The sequence below is a fragment of the Budorcas taxicolor genome, chromosome X, assembly GCF_023091745.1.
Source record: "Budorcas taxicolor isolate Tak-1 chromosome X, Takin1.1, whole genome shotgun sequence".
NCBI lineage: Eukaryota > Metazoa > Chordata > Mammalia > Artiodactyla > Bovidae > Budorcas > Budorcas taxicolor.
This window is the reverse complement of record NC_068935.1, coordinates 95544035-95561625: the sequence shown is the minus strand read 5'-3', so window position 1 is coordinate 95561625 and position 17591 is coordinate 95544035. Positions and strand designations below refer to the sequence as shown.

Below are 17591 nucleotides of genomic sequence, written 5' to 3'. Positions count from 1 at the left end.
CAAATATGTTATATTAAAGGAATCATTAGGCATGAAAACACAGCATTCAGCTTGAATTATGGCACAGGCACCTCCTTGAGATGCTATAAGGATGTCATGCAGTTTTATAGCACTGCTTTTTCCATCATAGAGACCTCAGAATTCAATAGGTTAATAGCCTGGTTACTATCATTTAGTTTGTTGAGTGAAAGGTGTCAAGACTTCGATATGGCCAATTATATCCTCCAATCTTATTGAAAACACAAAAAATAGCTGCCAATAGTCATACAAGTGGGATAGAGATCTCTTGACCCATTGGGCTCACACCAATTGTAGATTGGCTGGAGTCACCTCTAATTTGTTACATATATGACCTTGAGTCCATGGGAATCCCCGGATACACCTTCTTATCCATCTAGGTGGAAGCCAAGGCCACAAATTAGTACTACAAACCCACTGAGTTCCATTAGGTACAACCCAGTGAATCTCTGGTCTGATCCAGTCGGTTCCATGCTAATCATTATCTCTAAGGGTAATAATATGCAGGCATTGTTCATAAGGTATCCAGCCTAGCTTCCTAATGTTACTAGTTTGATCATCCTTAGTATGATTTAATTGTTCCCAAAATAAAGGAACTTTTAAACTTAAATGACTATAGCCTGGTGTTAACCATATAGATTCATCCCATAATGGTGGGAGCTTTCCTTTTAATAGATGAGAGGTTACAGTTTTTGATTGAGACTTAGCTTATCATTCTGATTGAGCTTGAGTGACCTTAAAAGAAAATTTAAATCTATGGCCAGGGTCAGAGAAGTTATTATTAATTGGCCAGATCCATCTAGCAGTATCATGAGCAGGCAGAACAGGACTGAATTATCCTTCTTCTAAAATAAACTTCCTAAGGGTCATACAATTAGAGCCTTGGGGTGGAGAAATACATTAAGATAATTTAGAAGTATTAGACATAGATAATTGGCAACAAACCCAACAATTGGACTGATCTTTTAAAATTAGCATAAGATTGTATCCATGATAGAAAACATTTGATTTATATGCAAAAGTCCAAGAAGTGAAGAAAATGTTATAAATAATCATATGACTCAGATCCAGCATCCTTGGCATGCTGTCTACTTCTGATGTCTTCTTCTTGTCCTGGTGTGAGTGTAGCTCCTCTTCTATTTGAGTGTCATTGTAAAGTGAGTTTGAAATCAGCAATCTCTCAGTGTAGGAGCCTTTGAAATTGGAAATTAATCAAAGAGTCAATTTCCCTGAGCTTGAGCTAGTTAAGAGTACTTGATAAAAAGGTCCTTCCATCCAGGTTGGAGACAGCCCTTTAAATTATGTCTTTTCTAGTATATAATACACAATTTCCTTGTTTCAGATCATGGCGCATCTGATCTTCATCCAAAGATAACTGAGCTAAGCTTCATAAAAAAAAAAAAAAAACTTAAGAGTGTCCTTTAACAATTCAATTAAATTTTAGATTTATGTAGCATAACAGCAAAGAACTATCCAGGAAGTGAGTGTTAGTAGATACAGCCCTCCTTTACCAAAAGCATTTAACATTCATTTAAACATCTTTTTCTCCCCAAAATTACCCTCAGTTTTACCAAATATAACCAAACTAAACTAGTTTGTTTGAAAAATAAGTCTGGTTTCAATAAATTTGGCTTGATGACTTACATAAACATAATTGATCCTAGACTTTATTTGTTTTGCTGAAACTTTTATAAAGAGTCTCAAACTGAACTTCTAATAAACATCTCAAGGTTAGGAAACTCACACCAAAGGCACATCACAGATTTCGCCTAGCAGATCTAGGTGAATTTCTCCCTTCTCAAGTTCTCCAAAATTCCTTGAGATTTCTGTACCTGTTATTGAGAGAGCCTTCCTGGCTTCTCTGATAAAGCTACTGAAAAACCTAAGAGTTTCCAATTTCTGGAGGGGTCTAATAGAAAAGGCGAGTGTTTTAATTTTGCTTACAAAAGTATAATTTCACTAAATTACTCTAAATCATAACTAGAGGGGAAGGGATTCCTTACACTTGGAAAAGATAGATTCAAATCAGTAATTTTTCAGCTAGAAACCATAAAAGTTATAAGCATATTCACCCATTAATTGAGTCCTTTTGTTAATCTTCTAAGAAGCAATCAGGCTTCCCAATAGAATCTTTTAACTTCTTTCCCAGTACAGAATTATGGTCTGAAAGTCAGAAACCCAAAAGTCTTTTCTATAAATCTTCTTGAAGAGGAAACATTTTTGCAAAAACAGCAAAATAAAACCATAACTGTCTATGACAAAAGACTTAAGAAGAAATGTTTAAAATCTTATTACAATGCATTAACAAAGAAATTTGGTTACTGCTATGACAACACTTTAAGATGGTATCTAGAATTATGGCTGATAACATTTTCCCAGGACATATCAGAATTTTAGGAACTCCATGTAATTTCTAGGATATCTATATTAGTAATATTTACCACACAACATAACCTGAGGAGATTTATTACTCATCTGACAATCTGTCCCATGTAATCCAACATGTCCAATGGACCTCATTAGCTGAATATCTCTCCTTGGGATGTTTCAGGGGTCGTTGAAGCATCCCAAAGTTAGCTAGAGGTCAAAATTGTTTCATTCGAATTTTATGTAGGAAGGTTTCTCCATAAATATCAAAAGGGTTTAATCTCCATAAATATCAAAAGGGTTTAAAATACCCAAATAGGATTACAGGTCACTATGAAACAATAGTTATTCACTTGGCCAAAGTAAAAAGATTTTAAAGGCAAATACAGAACAGATCATTTATGAGGTAAAGAAAGTTAACAATCTTTTCCCAAATGCACTTCAATATCTGAAGAAAGCTTACCCTCTTAATCAACAGAAAAGCCAAATTCAAGTTTTAGAGAAACTTACTTTTAAATTCATTTACTTAATTAAATTGATTTTAAACTGAGTCAGTCTCGACCACCCACAAAACTCTCTTCTCATGGTCCACTTTCCACAAACCTTGTTACACTTTCTGTATTCATAATTTTATTTTCCCATTCAGAATAACACCTGTAAGTCAGACCTAATTCCTTTTCCCTTCAGTTCAGTTCAGTCACTCAGTCGTGTCCGACTCTTTGTGACCCCATGAATTGCAGCACGCCAGGCCTCCCTGTCCATCACCAACTCCTGGAGTTCACTGAAACTCATGTGCATCGAGTCAGTGATGCCATCCAGCCATCTCATCCTCTGTCGTCCCCTTCTCCTCCTGCCCCAATCCCTCCCAGCATCAGGGTGTTTACCAATGAGTCAACTCTTCGCATGAGGTGGCCAGAGTATTGGAGTTTCACCTTTAGCATTAGTCCTTCCAAAGAACACCCAGGACTGATCTTTAGAATGGACTGATTGGATCTCCTTGCAGTCCAAGGGACGCTCAAGAGTCTTCTCGAACACCACAGTATAAAAGCATCAATTCTTTGGCGCTCAGCTTCCTTCACAGTCCAACTCCCACATCCATACATGACCACTGGAAAAACCATAGCCTTGACTAGATGGATCTTTGTTGGCAAAGAAATGTCTCTGCTTTTGAATATACTGTCTAAGTTGGTCATAACTTTCCTTCCAAGGAGTAAGCGTCTTTTAATTTCATGGCTGCAATCACCATCTACAATGATTTTCAAGCCCCCAAAATAAAGTCTGACACTGTTTCCACCGTTTCCCCATCTATTTCCCATGAAGTGATGGGAACAGATGCCATGATCTTAGTTTTCTGAATGTTGAGCTTTAAGCCAACTTTCTCACTCTCCTCTTTCATTTTCATCAAGAGGCTTTTTAGCTCCTCTTCACTTTCTGCCATAAGGGTAGTGTCATCTGCATATCTGAGGTTATTGATATTTCTCCCAGCAATCCTGATTCCAGCTTATGTTTCTTCCAGTCCAGTGTTTCTCATGATGTATTCTGCATATAAGTTAAATAAGCAGGGTGACAATATACAGCCTTGACGTACTCCTTTTCCTATTTGGAACCAGTCTGTTGTTCCATGTCCAGTTCTAACTGTTGCTTCCTGACCTGCATACAGATTTCTCAAAAGGTAGGTCAGGTGGTCTGGTATTCCCATCTCTTTCAGAATTTTCCACAGTTTACTGTGATCCACACAGTCAAAGGCTTTGGCATAGTCAATAAAACAGAAAGATGTTTTTCTGGAACTCTCTTTCTTTTTCGAGATCCAGCGGATGTTGGCAATTTGATCTCTGGTTCCTCTGCCTTTTCTAAAACCAGCTTGAACATCTGGAAGTTCGAGGTTCACGTATTGCTGAAGCCTGGCTTGGAGAATTTTGAGCATTACTTTACTAGCGTGTGAAATGAGTGCAATTGTGCAGTAGTTTGAGCAGTCTTTGGCATTGCTTTTCTTTAGGATTGGAATGAAAACTGACCTTTTCCAGCCCTGTGGCCACTGCTGAGTTTTCAAAGTTTGCTGGCATATTGAGTGCAGCACTTTCACAGCATCATCTTCCAGGATTTGAAACAGCTCAACTGGAATTCCAGCACCTCCAACAGCTTTGTTCGTAGTGATGCATTCTAAGGCCCACTTGACTTCACATTCCAGGAGGTCTAGGTCTAGGTGAGTGATCACAGCATTGTGATTATCTTGGTCATGAAGATCTTTTTTGTACAGTTCTTCTATGTATTCTTGCTACCTCTTCTTAATATATTCTGCTTCTGTTAGGTCCATGCCATTTCTGTCCTTTATTGTGCCCATCTTTGCATAAAATATTCCTTTGGTATCTCTAATTTTCTTGAAGCGATCTCTAGTCTTTCCCATTCTGTTGTTTTCCTCTATTTCTTTGCATTGATCACTGAGGAAGGCTTTCTTATCTCTCCTTGCTATTCTTTGGAACTCTGCATTCAGATGCTTATATCTTTCATTTCCTTCTTTGCTTTTCACCTCTCTTCTTTTCACAGCTATTTGTAAGGCCTCCTCAGGCAGCCATTTATCTTTTTTGCATGTTTTTTTCTTGGGGATGGTCTTGATCACTGTCTCCTATACAATGTCATGAACCTCGTTCCATAGTTCATCATGTACTCTATCTATCAGATCTAGTCCCTTAAATCTATTTCCAATTTCCACTGTATAATTATAAGGAATTTGATTTAGGTCATACCTGAATGGTCTAGTGGTTTTCCCTACTTTCTTCAATTTAAGTCTGAATTTGGCAATGAGGAGTTCATGATCTGAGCCACATTCAGCTCCCAGTCTTGTTTTTGCTGACTGTATAGAGCTTCTTTATCTTTGGCTGCAAAGAAAATAATCAGTCTGATTTCAGTGTTCACCATCTGGTGATGTCCACGTGTAGAGTCTTCTTTCGTGTTGTTAGAACAGGGTGTTTGCTTTGACCAGTGTGTTCTCTTGGCAAAACTCTATTAGCTTTGCCCTACTTCATTCCGCATTCCAAGGCCAAATTTGCCTGTTACTCCAGGTGTTTCTTGATGTCCTACTTTTGCATTCCAGTCCCCTATAATGAAAAGGGCATATTTTTGGGGTGTTAGTTTTAAAAGGTCTTGTAGGTCTTCATAGAACCATTCAACTTCAGCTTCTTAAGTGTTACTGGTTGGGGCATAGACTTGGATTACTGTGATGTTGGATGGTTTGCCTTGGAAATGAACAGAGATCATTCTGTCGTTTTTGAAATTGCATCCAAGTATTGCATTTTGGACTCTTTTGTTGACCATGATGGTTACTTCATTTCTTCTAAGGGATTCCTGCCCACAGTAGTGGATATAATGGTCATCTGAGTTAAATTCGCCCCTTCCGGTCCATTTTAGTTCACTGATTCCTAGAATATCAACATTCACTCTTGCCGTCTCCTGTTTGACCACTTCCAATTTGCCTTGATTCATGGACCTGACATTCCAGGTTCCTATGCAATGTTACTCTTTACAGCATCAGACCCTGCTACTATCACTAGTCACATCCACAACTGGGTATTGTTTATGCTTTGGCTCCATCCCTTCATTCTTTCTGGAGTTATTTCTCCACTGATCTCCAGTAGCATATTGGGCACCTACTGACCTGGGGAGTTTCTCTTTCAGTATCCTATCATTTTGCCTTTTCATACTGTCCATGGGGTTCTCAAGGCAAGAATACTGAAGTGGTTTACCATTCCCTTCTCCAGTGGACCACATTGTGTCAGACCTCTCCAGCATGACCTGCCCATCTTGGGTGGCCCCACACAGCATGGCTTAGTTTCATTGAGTTAGACAAGGCTGTGGTCCATGCGATTAGATTGACTAGTTTTCTGTGATTATGGTTTGTATGTCTCCCCTCTGATGCCTTTTCCCTTAACAAAATGCAATTTCATTCCTTACGCCTTCTTTACTGAAAACACACATCCTACTTTCCTTAAGCAACCATGAACTCTCCTTTGTATTAGCATTCGGTAGATTGGTGAATGTAAATACCAATGATAATTTCTTTCTAAAAACATTTACTTTCTTATAGAGAATATCTCAAGATGGCACCAAACATTATTCTTTAATATTCCAAAATCTCTTTAGTTTCTCTGTAAGAGGAAGTTAGTGTTCAATAACTAATGTTTTGGAATCTTATTTTATTTGGGAATGACCTAGCTATTCAATAAACTTGAATCACTTAGTTTAGCACAAACCTAGAAATTAGAGTTATCCAAATCTGGAAAGACTATTTTAGACAGACATTCCTAAAGTATATTTTATTCTTAATAGATTTTATCTAAAAACTCCTATCTCATTTACATTTTCTTTTCTTAAAAGTTTCCTCACTCAAGTTAATTTCCTTGCTGACAAACTTGTAACAGATATAACATATTAAACCTAGGCAAAATGAAAATGCTATGTTTGATATTAATGACTCAGACATGTCTACATTAATTAGATGAACAAACAAATATTAATACCAAGTATTTTATACTGAATATTTCCCAGTTCATGTGAACCTGAGATACATTTAGGTTAATTTTTATTGTATTTAGAATTGTTTGATTTGTAAACACTTACTTTTCTTTAGGCCAATTAGATTAGAATTCATTCGCAAATTAACCTCAGCAATATTAGCCAAAGACAAAGACACATGCTGAGACATACACATATCCAGACAGACACAATGTGAGATCTAGCTTCATTTTTTAAACGTAGTCATGTATCAGATATCATAATATAAAACTCACTAATTGTAAATACAAATTGGAATAAGAAAATTTTAAAAGGCTTCATTCCCTTTATCCCCCCACTCAGTTTTAGGAAGTAGAGATGGTCGAGATAAGTTGTCCAGAGAGCTCTGGTCTAGAGGTATAGGGAGGGGAAATCTATTTCTCTTAGTAGGAATTATTCCCTCTGGGAAAGAATTTTAAAGAGATTTCTTTTTCTTGAAACTTTCTCTACTGTTTGGGAATTAAACTGGTTGGGGGCTGGTTAACCTTAAACTGGCATTATGTACTTAACTTGGTGCAAATGAAGGTTCCTAATTTTCATAGATACTTCCTTTTCTTTCCTTTTAATGGTTTTGAAAAGTTGGTTAGCCAATATAACAAGGGTGTTTTGTGTGTAACTCAGACCAACCTGGACTGTCTTTTTGACTAGAGTCGACAAATTCTCATCTAAGCCTTCCTGAAAGGCAGAGTTAAGCAAAGGATCATTTTGGTGGTTAGAGAATGATTCAGGTGTCAAGCCCAAATATTGCTTAAAAGTTTCTTTCTCAGTCTTCCATATTAGTCTGGATTGATTCATTCTATCTTCACTAGCATTGTTGAACCTTTGTCCACTTTATGATTTTTGAAGAAAGCTCTGGGATAGGTCTGAGTAATTTCTAAGTTAATTCCTTCAGTACAAGCCTCTGGACTATGTGACCAAAATCCCACTAAGGATCATTTCCATCCTGCTTTCTCTATTCATTCCCTTGCTTTGCTTTCAGAAACTAACAGCTGTATTAGTTGATATGGATCTGAAACCTGGGCTCTTAAGTCCAGATGGTTAATTCAAAGTTTTTAGCAAATCCCAATGCATTCTGAGTTGGACTGGGAAATTTCTTAGCCAAGGCTCTAAGTTCTGTTTGCATCCTGGATGTATAGGAAAGCAACAAGAACAATTCATTTCTCCCTGTAATAGATTTCTCCTTAAGGGAGCTATAATCATTTCTGATTTTTTTTATCTTCCTTTCCTGGGAAAAGGAAAGCAGCAGGAGGGAGAAGAGTTGGAAGAAAAAAACTGTCTGATCCAGGCAGTTCAAATAGAAGAGGATATATGGGAAGAGCAGAAGGAGAGGCAGAGTCAGTGCTAGTAGCGTTTTTTAGTTCTGATTATAGCTTCAAGCAATTATTTGTTGTTTTTGTTGTTGTCATTGTTGTTGCTCAGTCCCTCAGTCATGTCCAACTGTTTATGACCCAATGGACTGCAGCACTTCAGGCTTCCCTACCCTTCAATATCTCCTGGAGTTTGATCAAATTCATGTTCATCGAATTGATGATGCCATCTAACTATCTAATCTGTTGCCTCCTTCTCCTGCCTTGAATGAATCTTAGCAACCTCAGCATACGAGCTTTTTTTCTTTCTTTAATTAAGTTAAGAACTTTCACCTTTTCACTTTACCATCTTTTCAGCATATCCAAATTGCCAGCACCACTATTTTTGTGCTTTGGAACCATTATTAAGTAAAACGAGTTACTTGAACTCAAGCCCTGTGATACTGAAACAGTCAACCTGACAACAAGAGATCCTACTGACTTATGGGTGGGGTATGCTGGACAAAAAGATGATTCACCTCAGGCAGGATGGAATGGGATGGCACCAGATTTCATAACTCTACTCAGAATGGTGCATAGTTTAAAACTTATGAATTGCTTATTTCTGGAGTTTTCCATTTAATGTCTTTGAACAATCATTAAATGAAAATGTGTATCATGAAACCAAATAAAGGAGATACTGTACATAGACTTTCTTCTATAAAATTTGGATTACATTATATGTAGTCCAAAGCCTTTCTTTTCTGTTTTAGCATTATATTGTGAGCACTTCCCACATCTTAAAATTTTCAAGACTGTAATTTTTGTTGGCAAATCATATTTAATTAATTGTGATAACTATTTTCAGTCAGCATTTCAGTGTATCTTTTTTTGCTATCAGTGTTATTTTTTAAGCTTACTTTATGTACTTAAAATTCATTTCCAACTAATTCTCTATAAACTTTATCCAAACCTCTGGTGACACTTTTTTCATCTGATAAATGTAGGAATCTTTGAAAAATAAATGGTAATAGAAACAGAAGGAGATGAGAGAAAATAGAAATAATGATAGGAAATAGCCACTAGGGCTGCTATAATTTGAGAGTTGTTATTAACTATCTGTGGCCTTGAATGAATGTGTAATGAAAATGGCAATATTTGTAATAATGGAATTTTTAAAAGAATTTTATTTATTCTTTTAAAAGATACATTTTTGGCATCCTCAAAAAGTAATATATCTGTTGTTAATGTCTTCACACTACGAAAAAGCCTATTTGGAGTATTTCTTTGTTACTTGTTATCAATCCTCTCTACTCTCATTCCCTATCTTCCTGAAGCCATGGGAATAAAGAAGAGTTCTCCTGCAGAGGAATACAACTTGCTGTGGATTGGTTCCTAGAAAAAGGCCATAAAGATATTACTGTATTTGTGCCTGCATGGAGAAAGGAGCAATCCCGCCCTGATGCACCAATTACAGGTACTAATTCAATTAAGACATTTCTTCTCATCCAGAAGCAAAGCTGGCAAGATAGTTTGGTGAGAGCCCAATGCTCCTAAATTAGATAAGTACTTTTCTAAATCTATTGAGTACACTTAAAATGTTTTTTTTTAATTAAGTGTATTTTAAAGCAGATTTCTCCTGATCCAAATAATCTGTTGTGCTGTAGCACAGAGCAGTTAAATAGAGACTTGAATTTCAAACAAAAAATAAAGCACATAGTTGAAAAAAAGAGTGTTTGTTTCTATTTGACCATAAGCTTCAGACAAAAAGGGGGATGAATTTGATTATGAACATGACTTGAGTTTTCCAAAATACTAAAGAAACCACCATAGACAATGGATTTCATCCTATAGCAGATAAGTTATTGTGGGATTTGCAAATTAGGGGTTAGAATAGAAAAAGAGAAAAGTACCACGGCATTCAAAGCTAATTTATCCATGAAGCACAGTAGGCCGAGTGCCTAGGGTTCATAATATATACTTATAGGATCCCGTGTAAATGGTTTAATTTTATTAGCTTTTTAACATCAGAGGGGAAAATTGAATATAGCAATAAATATATAATAATGTACCTAACTGGATTATTTGTGTTTATACCAACATAGTTGTAAAGTATAAACCTAACATTTCTTTATGGAAGAAAAGACCCATGAAGGCAAAAGTGCCTAAAGTCCACAAAAGTTATGATGTGGCCCTATTGGCAGGAGGATCACTACATTCACTTATAATAGTATATAAAGCTAGCTCTTAACAGCATTTGAGAGCATCAATACCCCCATTCTCTGAGTATCAGGTCTTGCCTTATCTACAAAATGAGAAGGTTCAGTGTCATGGGGTTGTCTGCCAACTGCTGAACAGGCTCCCAATCTCAGTCTGAGAGTGGATCCTGCTGCTAAGCTGCAGCGAAGTCAATTCAGTCGTGTCCAACTCTGTGCAACCCCATAGACGGCAGCCCACCAGGCTCCCCCATCCCTGGGATTCTTCAGGCAAGAGCACTGGAGTGGGTTGCCATTTCCTTCTCCAATGCATGAAAGTGAAAAGTGAAAGTGAAGTCGCTCAGTCATGTCCGACTCTCAACGACCCCATGGACTGCCGCCCACCAGGCTCCTCCGTCCATGGGACTTTCCAGGCAAGAGTACTGGAGTGGGTTGCCATTGCCTTCTCCAAGAGTGGATCCTGGCCCTACTCAAACTTCTTTCTTCATTATTAAAGAGGCTAAAAGTAAAGGGGGTCAATAGTCATATGCTACCACTTAATATTTTTCCTTAGTTGTGGCTTTCCTTCAGGCAGAAGGCAAAAATGTTTGTCCCTAAGAAAGATACATTGTTTTCCTCCTGCCAGACACATTCTCATCATACTTCCCTGGTTTCTTCAGCAACCAAAACCTGGTGCTGCAGCCAAAGGGCAAAATAAGCCTCAAAAATGTTAGGATATCAATGTTATTTCTTACTGTTCATGCTAGTTTTAAAAAACTTAGATGTAATTTAATCTATTTCCTTTGTTTTATCTGAAAGAAAACTGGAGTGGAAAGGGGAAAGCAACTTGGCTAAAATCACAGTCCAAAATGGTGCCATAGCCAGGAATAGTGGCTGCATTTTCTCTAAGAGCAAGTAATATATTAAGCTAGTATCAACTTTTATATTTTTTAATATGGGTATAATGCTGATTTCCAAAGATGATTTATATTCTGTGGCATATAATCCATATTTCAACAGATCAAGATATCCTACGTAAACTGGAAAAGGAGAAGATTCTTGTCTTCACACCATCCCGAAGGGTCCAGGGCAGAAGAGTTGTTTGCTATGATGACCGGTTCATAGTCAAACTGGCTTTTGATTCTGATGGCATCATTGTATCCAATGATAACTACCGAGACCTTCAAGTCGAAAAGCCAGAATGGAAGAAGTTTATAGAGGAGCGCTTGCTGATGTATTCTTTTGTGAATGACAAGTATGTTTCTTTCCTATAGGTTCTGAATAGCCTAAATCCAAATTACCACTAAGGACAGATTTAATTTCATTTCAGTAAACATTTACTGAACACTTACTGTATATTGTGCATTATGCTGGTTGCCATGGGAATAAAAAGCTGAATAAATAATAAGACTCACCCTTAAGAAGCTCAAAGTGTACTTAGAGAAGAGATTCCCACAAAGTATTGGGATAAACTCTATGGTTAGAATTTTTTTAATTGCTTTGTCTATGTGAAATGATATGAAAAAGTCTCACAGAGGAAATAACATTTGAGATGAAGTTTAGAGACAGAGGAAAGAGGGCTTCTGGGAATTATAGGTAAAGAGAACAACATGAATAAAGCTATAAAGATGTGAAAATGGGTTGCACTTAGGGGGAACCGGCAGACATGTCAGTGTGGTTGGAACTTATAATCCACAGAAGAATGATGTATGGGAAAAATCATTCCTTTCTTGTGTTCAAGTGGAAACAGAGGGAAGAACTGCTGACTTAGCAGAAGATAAACTTGAGGCACAAAGGGCTATTAGAAGGCTATGACAATAGTATAAGCAACATGTAATGAAGGCCTGAACTCCTGATAAGGGATAGTTTACCTTTTGCTTGCTTGCTTTCAGGTTTATGCCTCCAGATGATCCTTTAGGACGTCATGGCCCAAGCCTTGAAAACTTCTTAAGAAAGAGACCCGTTGTTCCTGAACACAAGAAGCAACCATGCCCTTATGGTGAGTACCTATATGCAAAACTGAAGAAGTCTGTGAATACTTTTCTCTTCAAGGTTTCCCTTTCAAAGGGAAAATCCTGGCTTGTCCACTCTGTGAGTTAAAGTCTGTGTATTCATATATTTTCAATTAGGCATTTAAAGAACCATCCTAGAAATTTCCTGAGAAACAGGTAACTAGAATTGAAGGAAAGAATAATTGTCACTAGTTAAAATGATTTTGTCTTCTAACTGTCTCTGTCCTGAGTAGTGTTGTTGGGGGCAGGGAAGTGCAGAAACTTACTTGATCTGTGGAAGAAGAAAGGGCAATGACAAACTGCATTTGGCCCCAAGAAGGATGTGTCTTTCAGGCAGGTGACTGTGCCCTCTTTCAATATTACCCTTTTCTTCCAATCTGCATTTTCTAGTTTGCTTCCAAACTTTATCTTCATTTCCTATTTTAAATATAGTTTTCTACACCCATGGCTGATTCATGTCAATGTATGGCAAAAACCACTACAATATTGTAAAGTAATTAGCTTCCAATTAAAATAAATTAATTAATTCAAAATAAAATAAAGTAAATAAATAAATATAGCTTTCTAGAGTGCTTTCATGATCTTATGCAAGTCCCTGTGACACAAAGTTTGTGAGCCTAACAGTAAGATATGTGCTGCCTGGTCTGAGGCAAATTTGAATGTTCACTGTTTTTGAATAATCATTTATTTATAAGACACCTAGGTGTTTGTTCTCAACTATCATTTATTCATATCATAGAATATTTCATGTTCACTATCTTCATTTAATCCTCACAATGACCTTAAAATAAAGACATTATTATGAACCTTGTTTACAGAATAGGAAAATGAGGCACAGAAATTAAAAATCACTTACCAAGTTCACATGGCTAGTAAGTGACATAGCTGGAATTAAAGCTCAGATCTGACCAGCCTCCAGGCCAATGCTCTTTGCACTGAACCACCCTGCCTGCTACTGCTCTATGCCTCAGCATGCAGGTTATGCCTAGACAAAGTTGTGAATTTCAGGAAAATGAAGACTGTTCATTGACCACTCTTATCTTTCACACTGCAGTTTCCTCCCTAGGTTTCCACTTCTTTCCTCTCCACTCACAGTGTGTGATGCCACCATGGTGTTGTCTGTCTCCCGTCTTTAAGAACAGTTAATAAAGTAAAACTCTAACCTGAGTGACCAGATTGTTAAAACAGCCTCTGGCACAGAGAGTTGCACCACTGTGAGAGAGAGTCTTACCCCAGGGCATTATTTTTCAGGCAAAAAATGCACCTACGGCCACAAGTGCAAATACTACCATCCGGAGCGGGCCAACCAACCGCAGCGTTCGGTGGCTGATGAGCTCCGCATCAGTGCCAAACTGTCCACAATAAAAACCATGAGTGAAGGCACCCTGGCCAAGTGTGGCACAGGGCTGTCTAGTGCCAAAGGTGATATAACCTCAGAAGTCAAACGCGTGACCCCCAAGCGTCAATCGGATCCCAGCATCCGGTCCGTGGCTGTGGAGCCTGAGGAATGGCTGTCCATTGCCCGTAAGCCTGAGGCCAGCTCTGTCCCCTCACTTGTGACTGCTTTAAGTGTCCCCACAATCCCACCCCCCAAAAGCCATGCAGTGGGTGCCCTCAACACCCGTTCAGCCAGCAGCCCAGTACCAGGATCCTCTCATTTCTCCCACCAGAAGTCCTCTTTGGAGCACATGACCAGCATGCAGTACCCACCCATCCTGGTTACCAATAGCCACGGGACCCCTATTAGCTATGCTGAGCAATACCCAAAGTTTGAGCCCTTAGGGGACCACAGCTACTATTCAGTGTTAGGCGACTTCTCCAAACTGAACATCAACAGCATGCATAATCGAGAGTACTACATGGCTGAAGCAGACCGGGGGTTGTATGCCCGGAATCCCAACCTCTGTCCTGACAATCGTATGAGCCATACCAGGAACGACAACTATTCCTCTTACAACAACCTGTACTTGGCTGTAGCTGATACTCATCCTGAAGGCAGTTTGAAGCTGCATCGCTCAGCATCTCAGAACCATCTTCAGCCTTTTCCTCATGGTTACCATGAAGCCTTAACGCGAGTGCAGAGCTATGGCCCAGAAGACTCTAAGCAAGCCCCCCACAAGCAATCAGTCTCCCACTTAGTTCTGCATGCCCAGCACCCAACAACTGGAGCACGCTCCAGCTGTCCTGGAGACTATCCCATGCCTCCCAATATCCATCCTGGGGCAACCCCCCAGCCAGGACGTGCCCTGGTGATGACTCGGATGGACAGCATTTCTGATTCTCGCCTATATGAGAACAATCCCATGAGGCAAAGACGTCCTCCTCTGTGTCGGGAACAGCATGCCAGCTGGGACCCACTGCCCTGTGCAACTGACTCCTATGGCTACCACTCCTATCCCTTGAGTAACAGCCTCATGCAACCATGCTATGAGCCAGTCATGGTACGGAGTGTGCCTGAAAAGATGGAGCAGCTTTGGATGAATCCTTGGATTGGAATGTGCAATGATTCCAGGGAGCAAATGATCCCAGAGCACCAGTATCAGACCTACAAGAACCTCTGCAATATTTTCCCTTCAAACATTGTTCTTTCAGTGATGGAGAAGAATCCCCACACAGCAGATGCCCAGCAACTAGCAGCCTTGATTGTTTCTAAGCTTAGGGCTGCACGTTGACATGACATAGGACTTATTTCTTTATATAAATATGAGTACCAATAATGCACTAATACTATGAGAATAGTAACTAATAGTTTTGTGTTACACTTTACAAGTTACAAACTGTTTGTCATTGAAGTGCATAACAACCCTGTGAGGAAAGTCTTACTAATGTCTTGTTTTCTAGACAAGGAAACTGAAGCTCAGTGAGTTTAAAAGTAACTTGCTGAAGTCACACTGCTAGCAAGTGACCAAGTCAAGACTCACACCCAAGTCCTCTGACTCCAAGTCCTATACCCTTTTGCACTGCACCATGCAGGTAATGGAGGACAAAACCCAGGGGAAAGGCCTAAATGCAAGAGGCTCCAAGGGATTCCATTACCAACTGTTTTCTTAGTCACACATTCTATATTATGAAGTATCAATGGCATATCTAATTTAGAGAGCAAGAGTATCAGGATCAGTCCATTTAGGATTTTTAATAAGAATATTTAAATCTATTTAAAAGTAAAGACATACTTTATTGCATGGATATCTGACCATTCAATACCTTTATTAACTCAGATATAGGGTCACACTGAAGTTTCTAGAGCTATATTTCAAACCTATTGTTAGCAATTATATTGCATGTATGACTGTATGTATTTAGTTTGAGGTGTGTGTGTATGTGTATCTCTATATAACCTTTTGAACAGTGGTGATAAAAAGACAGACTTTGCACAGTCTTTAGTCTATAGCTGTATACATCACAAATCTGGCTTGATAATTTTACATCATATTTCATAATTTCAACTAGTTTTGAAAGTGAGACTACATCTCAATATTTGAATCTTGCTTTCTTAGGCACCAGAGCAAACTGGCTCTATTTCCTTTGCACTTCTTACTTGTCAACATTTATTGAGAGTTCTTCACTTTTAAGTCTCTTCACCTTAGTAAATTAGGGATCAGATTGATGCCTTCTTCTGCAGAAGAGGTGATGGATAGTTCCAAGTTGATACTCTCAAGTTCCAAGCATAGTAGTTGCGTGTGCTAGACAAGCACAGAAGAGTTGGACCAGGACCAAGGGATTTACTACCAGAATTTGCTTCCCTTAATCCCAGGAGAGATTAAATGACAAACACAAAAAGCTGCATTCAAGGGGGGGTCCAATGGATGCTCTTTGGACTTCTGATCTATGCAGTATTCAACATCACAGGATGAAAGGCATTGAAGGACAGTGCACCATCATGTAATCCACTTTCTCCTGGCATCTAACCTTTGGGCAATAAGGTCTATCATTGGTGGAGCAGAACTTCTTTAGGAAACAAAATCAGGGGATTTTCTAGGTGGAAAAAGCTTCCAAAAGGGGATACTACATCTTTGCTAATAGCTGGCTCAGTTACATACTTCAAATGCATGCAGAGGGTGCACTTGACCTTAGGTAATTCTTAAATGGATTACTAAGGAAGGCAGGACTTTGAGTTGACAGCACTATATGGGCAACTTGTATCTTGCTCAGGGTGGGAACCTTTGTAGCTAAATGCCTCTAGAAGAGGCGTTTATTGTTTTTGTTTTTTTAAACAGCTGCACTAAATAAACCCCTTTTTGAATCCATTGTATATTGCAACATTTTGAACCATGACCAGCTCACTATTTCTTGAGCTGGAACTTGCTGATTTCTATGGTAGTTTTTTTCATGAAAGTTGAGAAGGCCTGGTCTTGGCCTTTTGTTTCTTCATGAGAAGGTGTGACACTGCCTATAAACGTTTCTTACTGTGAAACACTCCGAATGTGAGACTGTAGTCAGGGTTATTTCTGGTGGTTTGATAACGGCTTGCATGCTGCTTTCTGTTTCTGTCCTGCTTAATCAAAACTTCCTCTCGGTGTTTCTTTTCAGTTTACCACAGTTCACATTCATCTTCTACCCTTTGATCTATCTCCCAGTGTACTGAGGAGTAAAAGTATTTTCTGCCAGGTAGGTCCATAGAGTGGAGAAGGCAATGGCAACCCACTCCAGTACTCTTGCCTGGAAAATCCCATGGACGGAGGAGCCTGGTAGGCTGCAGTCCGTGGGGTTGTGAAGAGTCGGACAGGACTGAGTGACTTCAATTTCACGAATTGGAGAAGGAAATGACAACCCACTCCAGTGTTCTTGCCTGGAGAATCCCAGGGACAGGGGAGCCTGGTGGGCTGCCGTCTATGGGGTTGCACAGAGTCGAACACGACTGAAGCGACTTAGCAGCAGGTCCATAGAGAGCGAAGTGCTTGCTGTTTCACACAAACACCATTTCATACCTTCAACTTTTTGGACCTTCTAAATCTGTCCCATGTCTAAGTCAGGGTATGTGACAATCTTAGATGACTCTACTGCCTTCGTGCCAGATAGTTCACCTTCCTACAAAAATCATCAAGGGTACCACAGTATCCACTAGCTGCACACTGTACAGAGAAGCACAAGATTAATCTTCTTGGATACAGTTCATCTGGAACATGTTTATGTTAAGCAATCAAAAAAAAAAATGTAAGCTCCTC

General features: G+C 38.9%; 1 protein-coding gene across 1 annotated transcript in view; it reads left to right on the top strand.

Moving 5' to 3' along the window:
- ZC3H12B (zinc finger CCCH-type containing 12B) overlaps positions 1 to 15098 on the top strand; it is a 48404-nt gene extending 33306 nt beyond the window's left edge. The window contains exons 2-5 of the mRNA XM_052663694.1: positions 9557 to 9696; positions 11435 to 11669; positions 12307 to 12413; positions 13678 to 15098. Coding sequence (XP_052519654.1) covers positions 9557 to 9696; positions 11435 to 11669; positions 12307 to 12413; positions 13678 to 15098 — 1903 coding nt within the window. The remainder of the gene's footprint in view (positions 1 to 9556; positions 9697 to 11434; positions 11670 to 12306; positions 12414 to 13677) is intronic.
- Positions 15099 to 17591: the final 2493 nt, after the last annotated feature.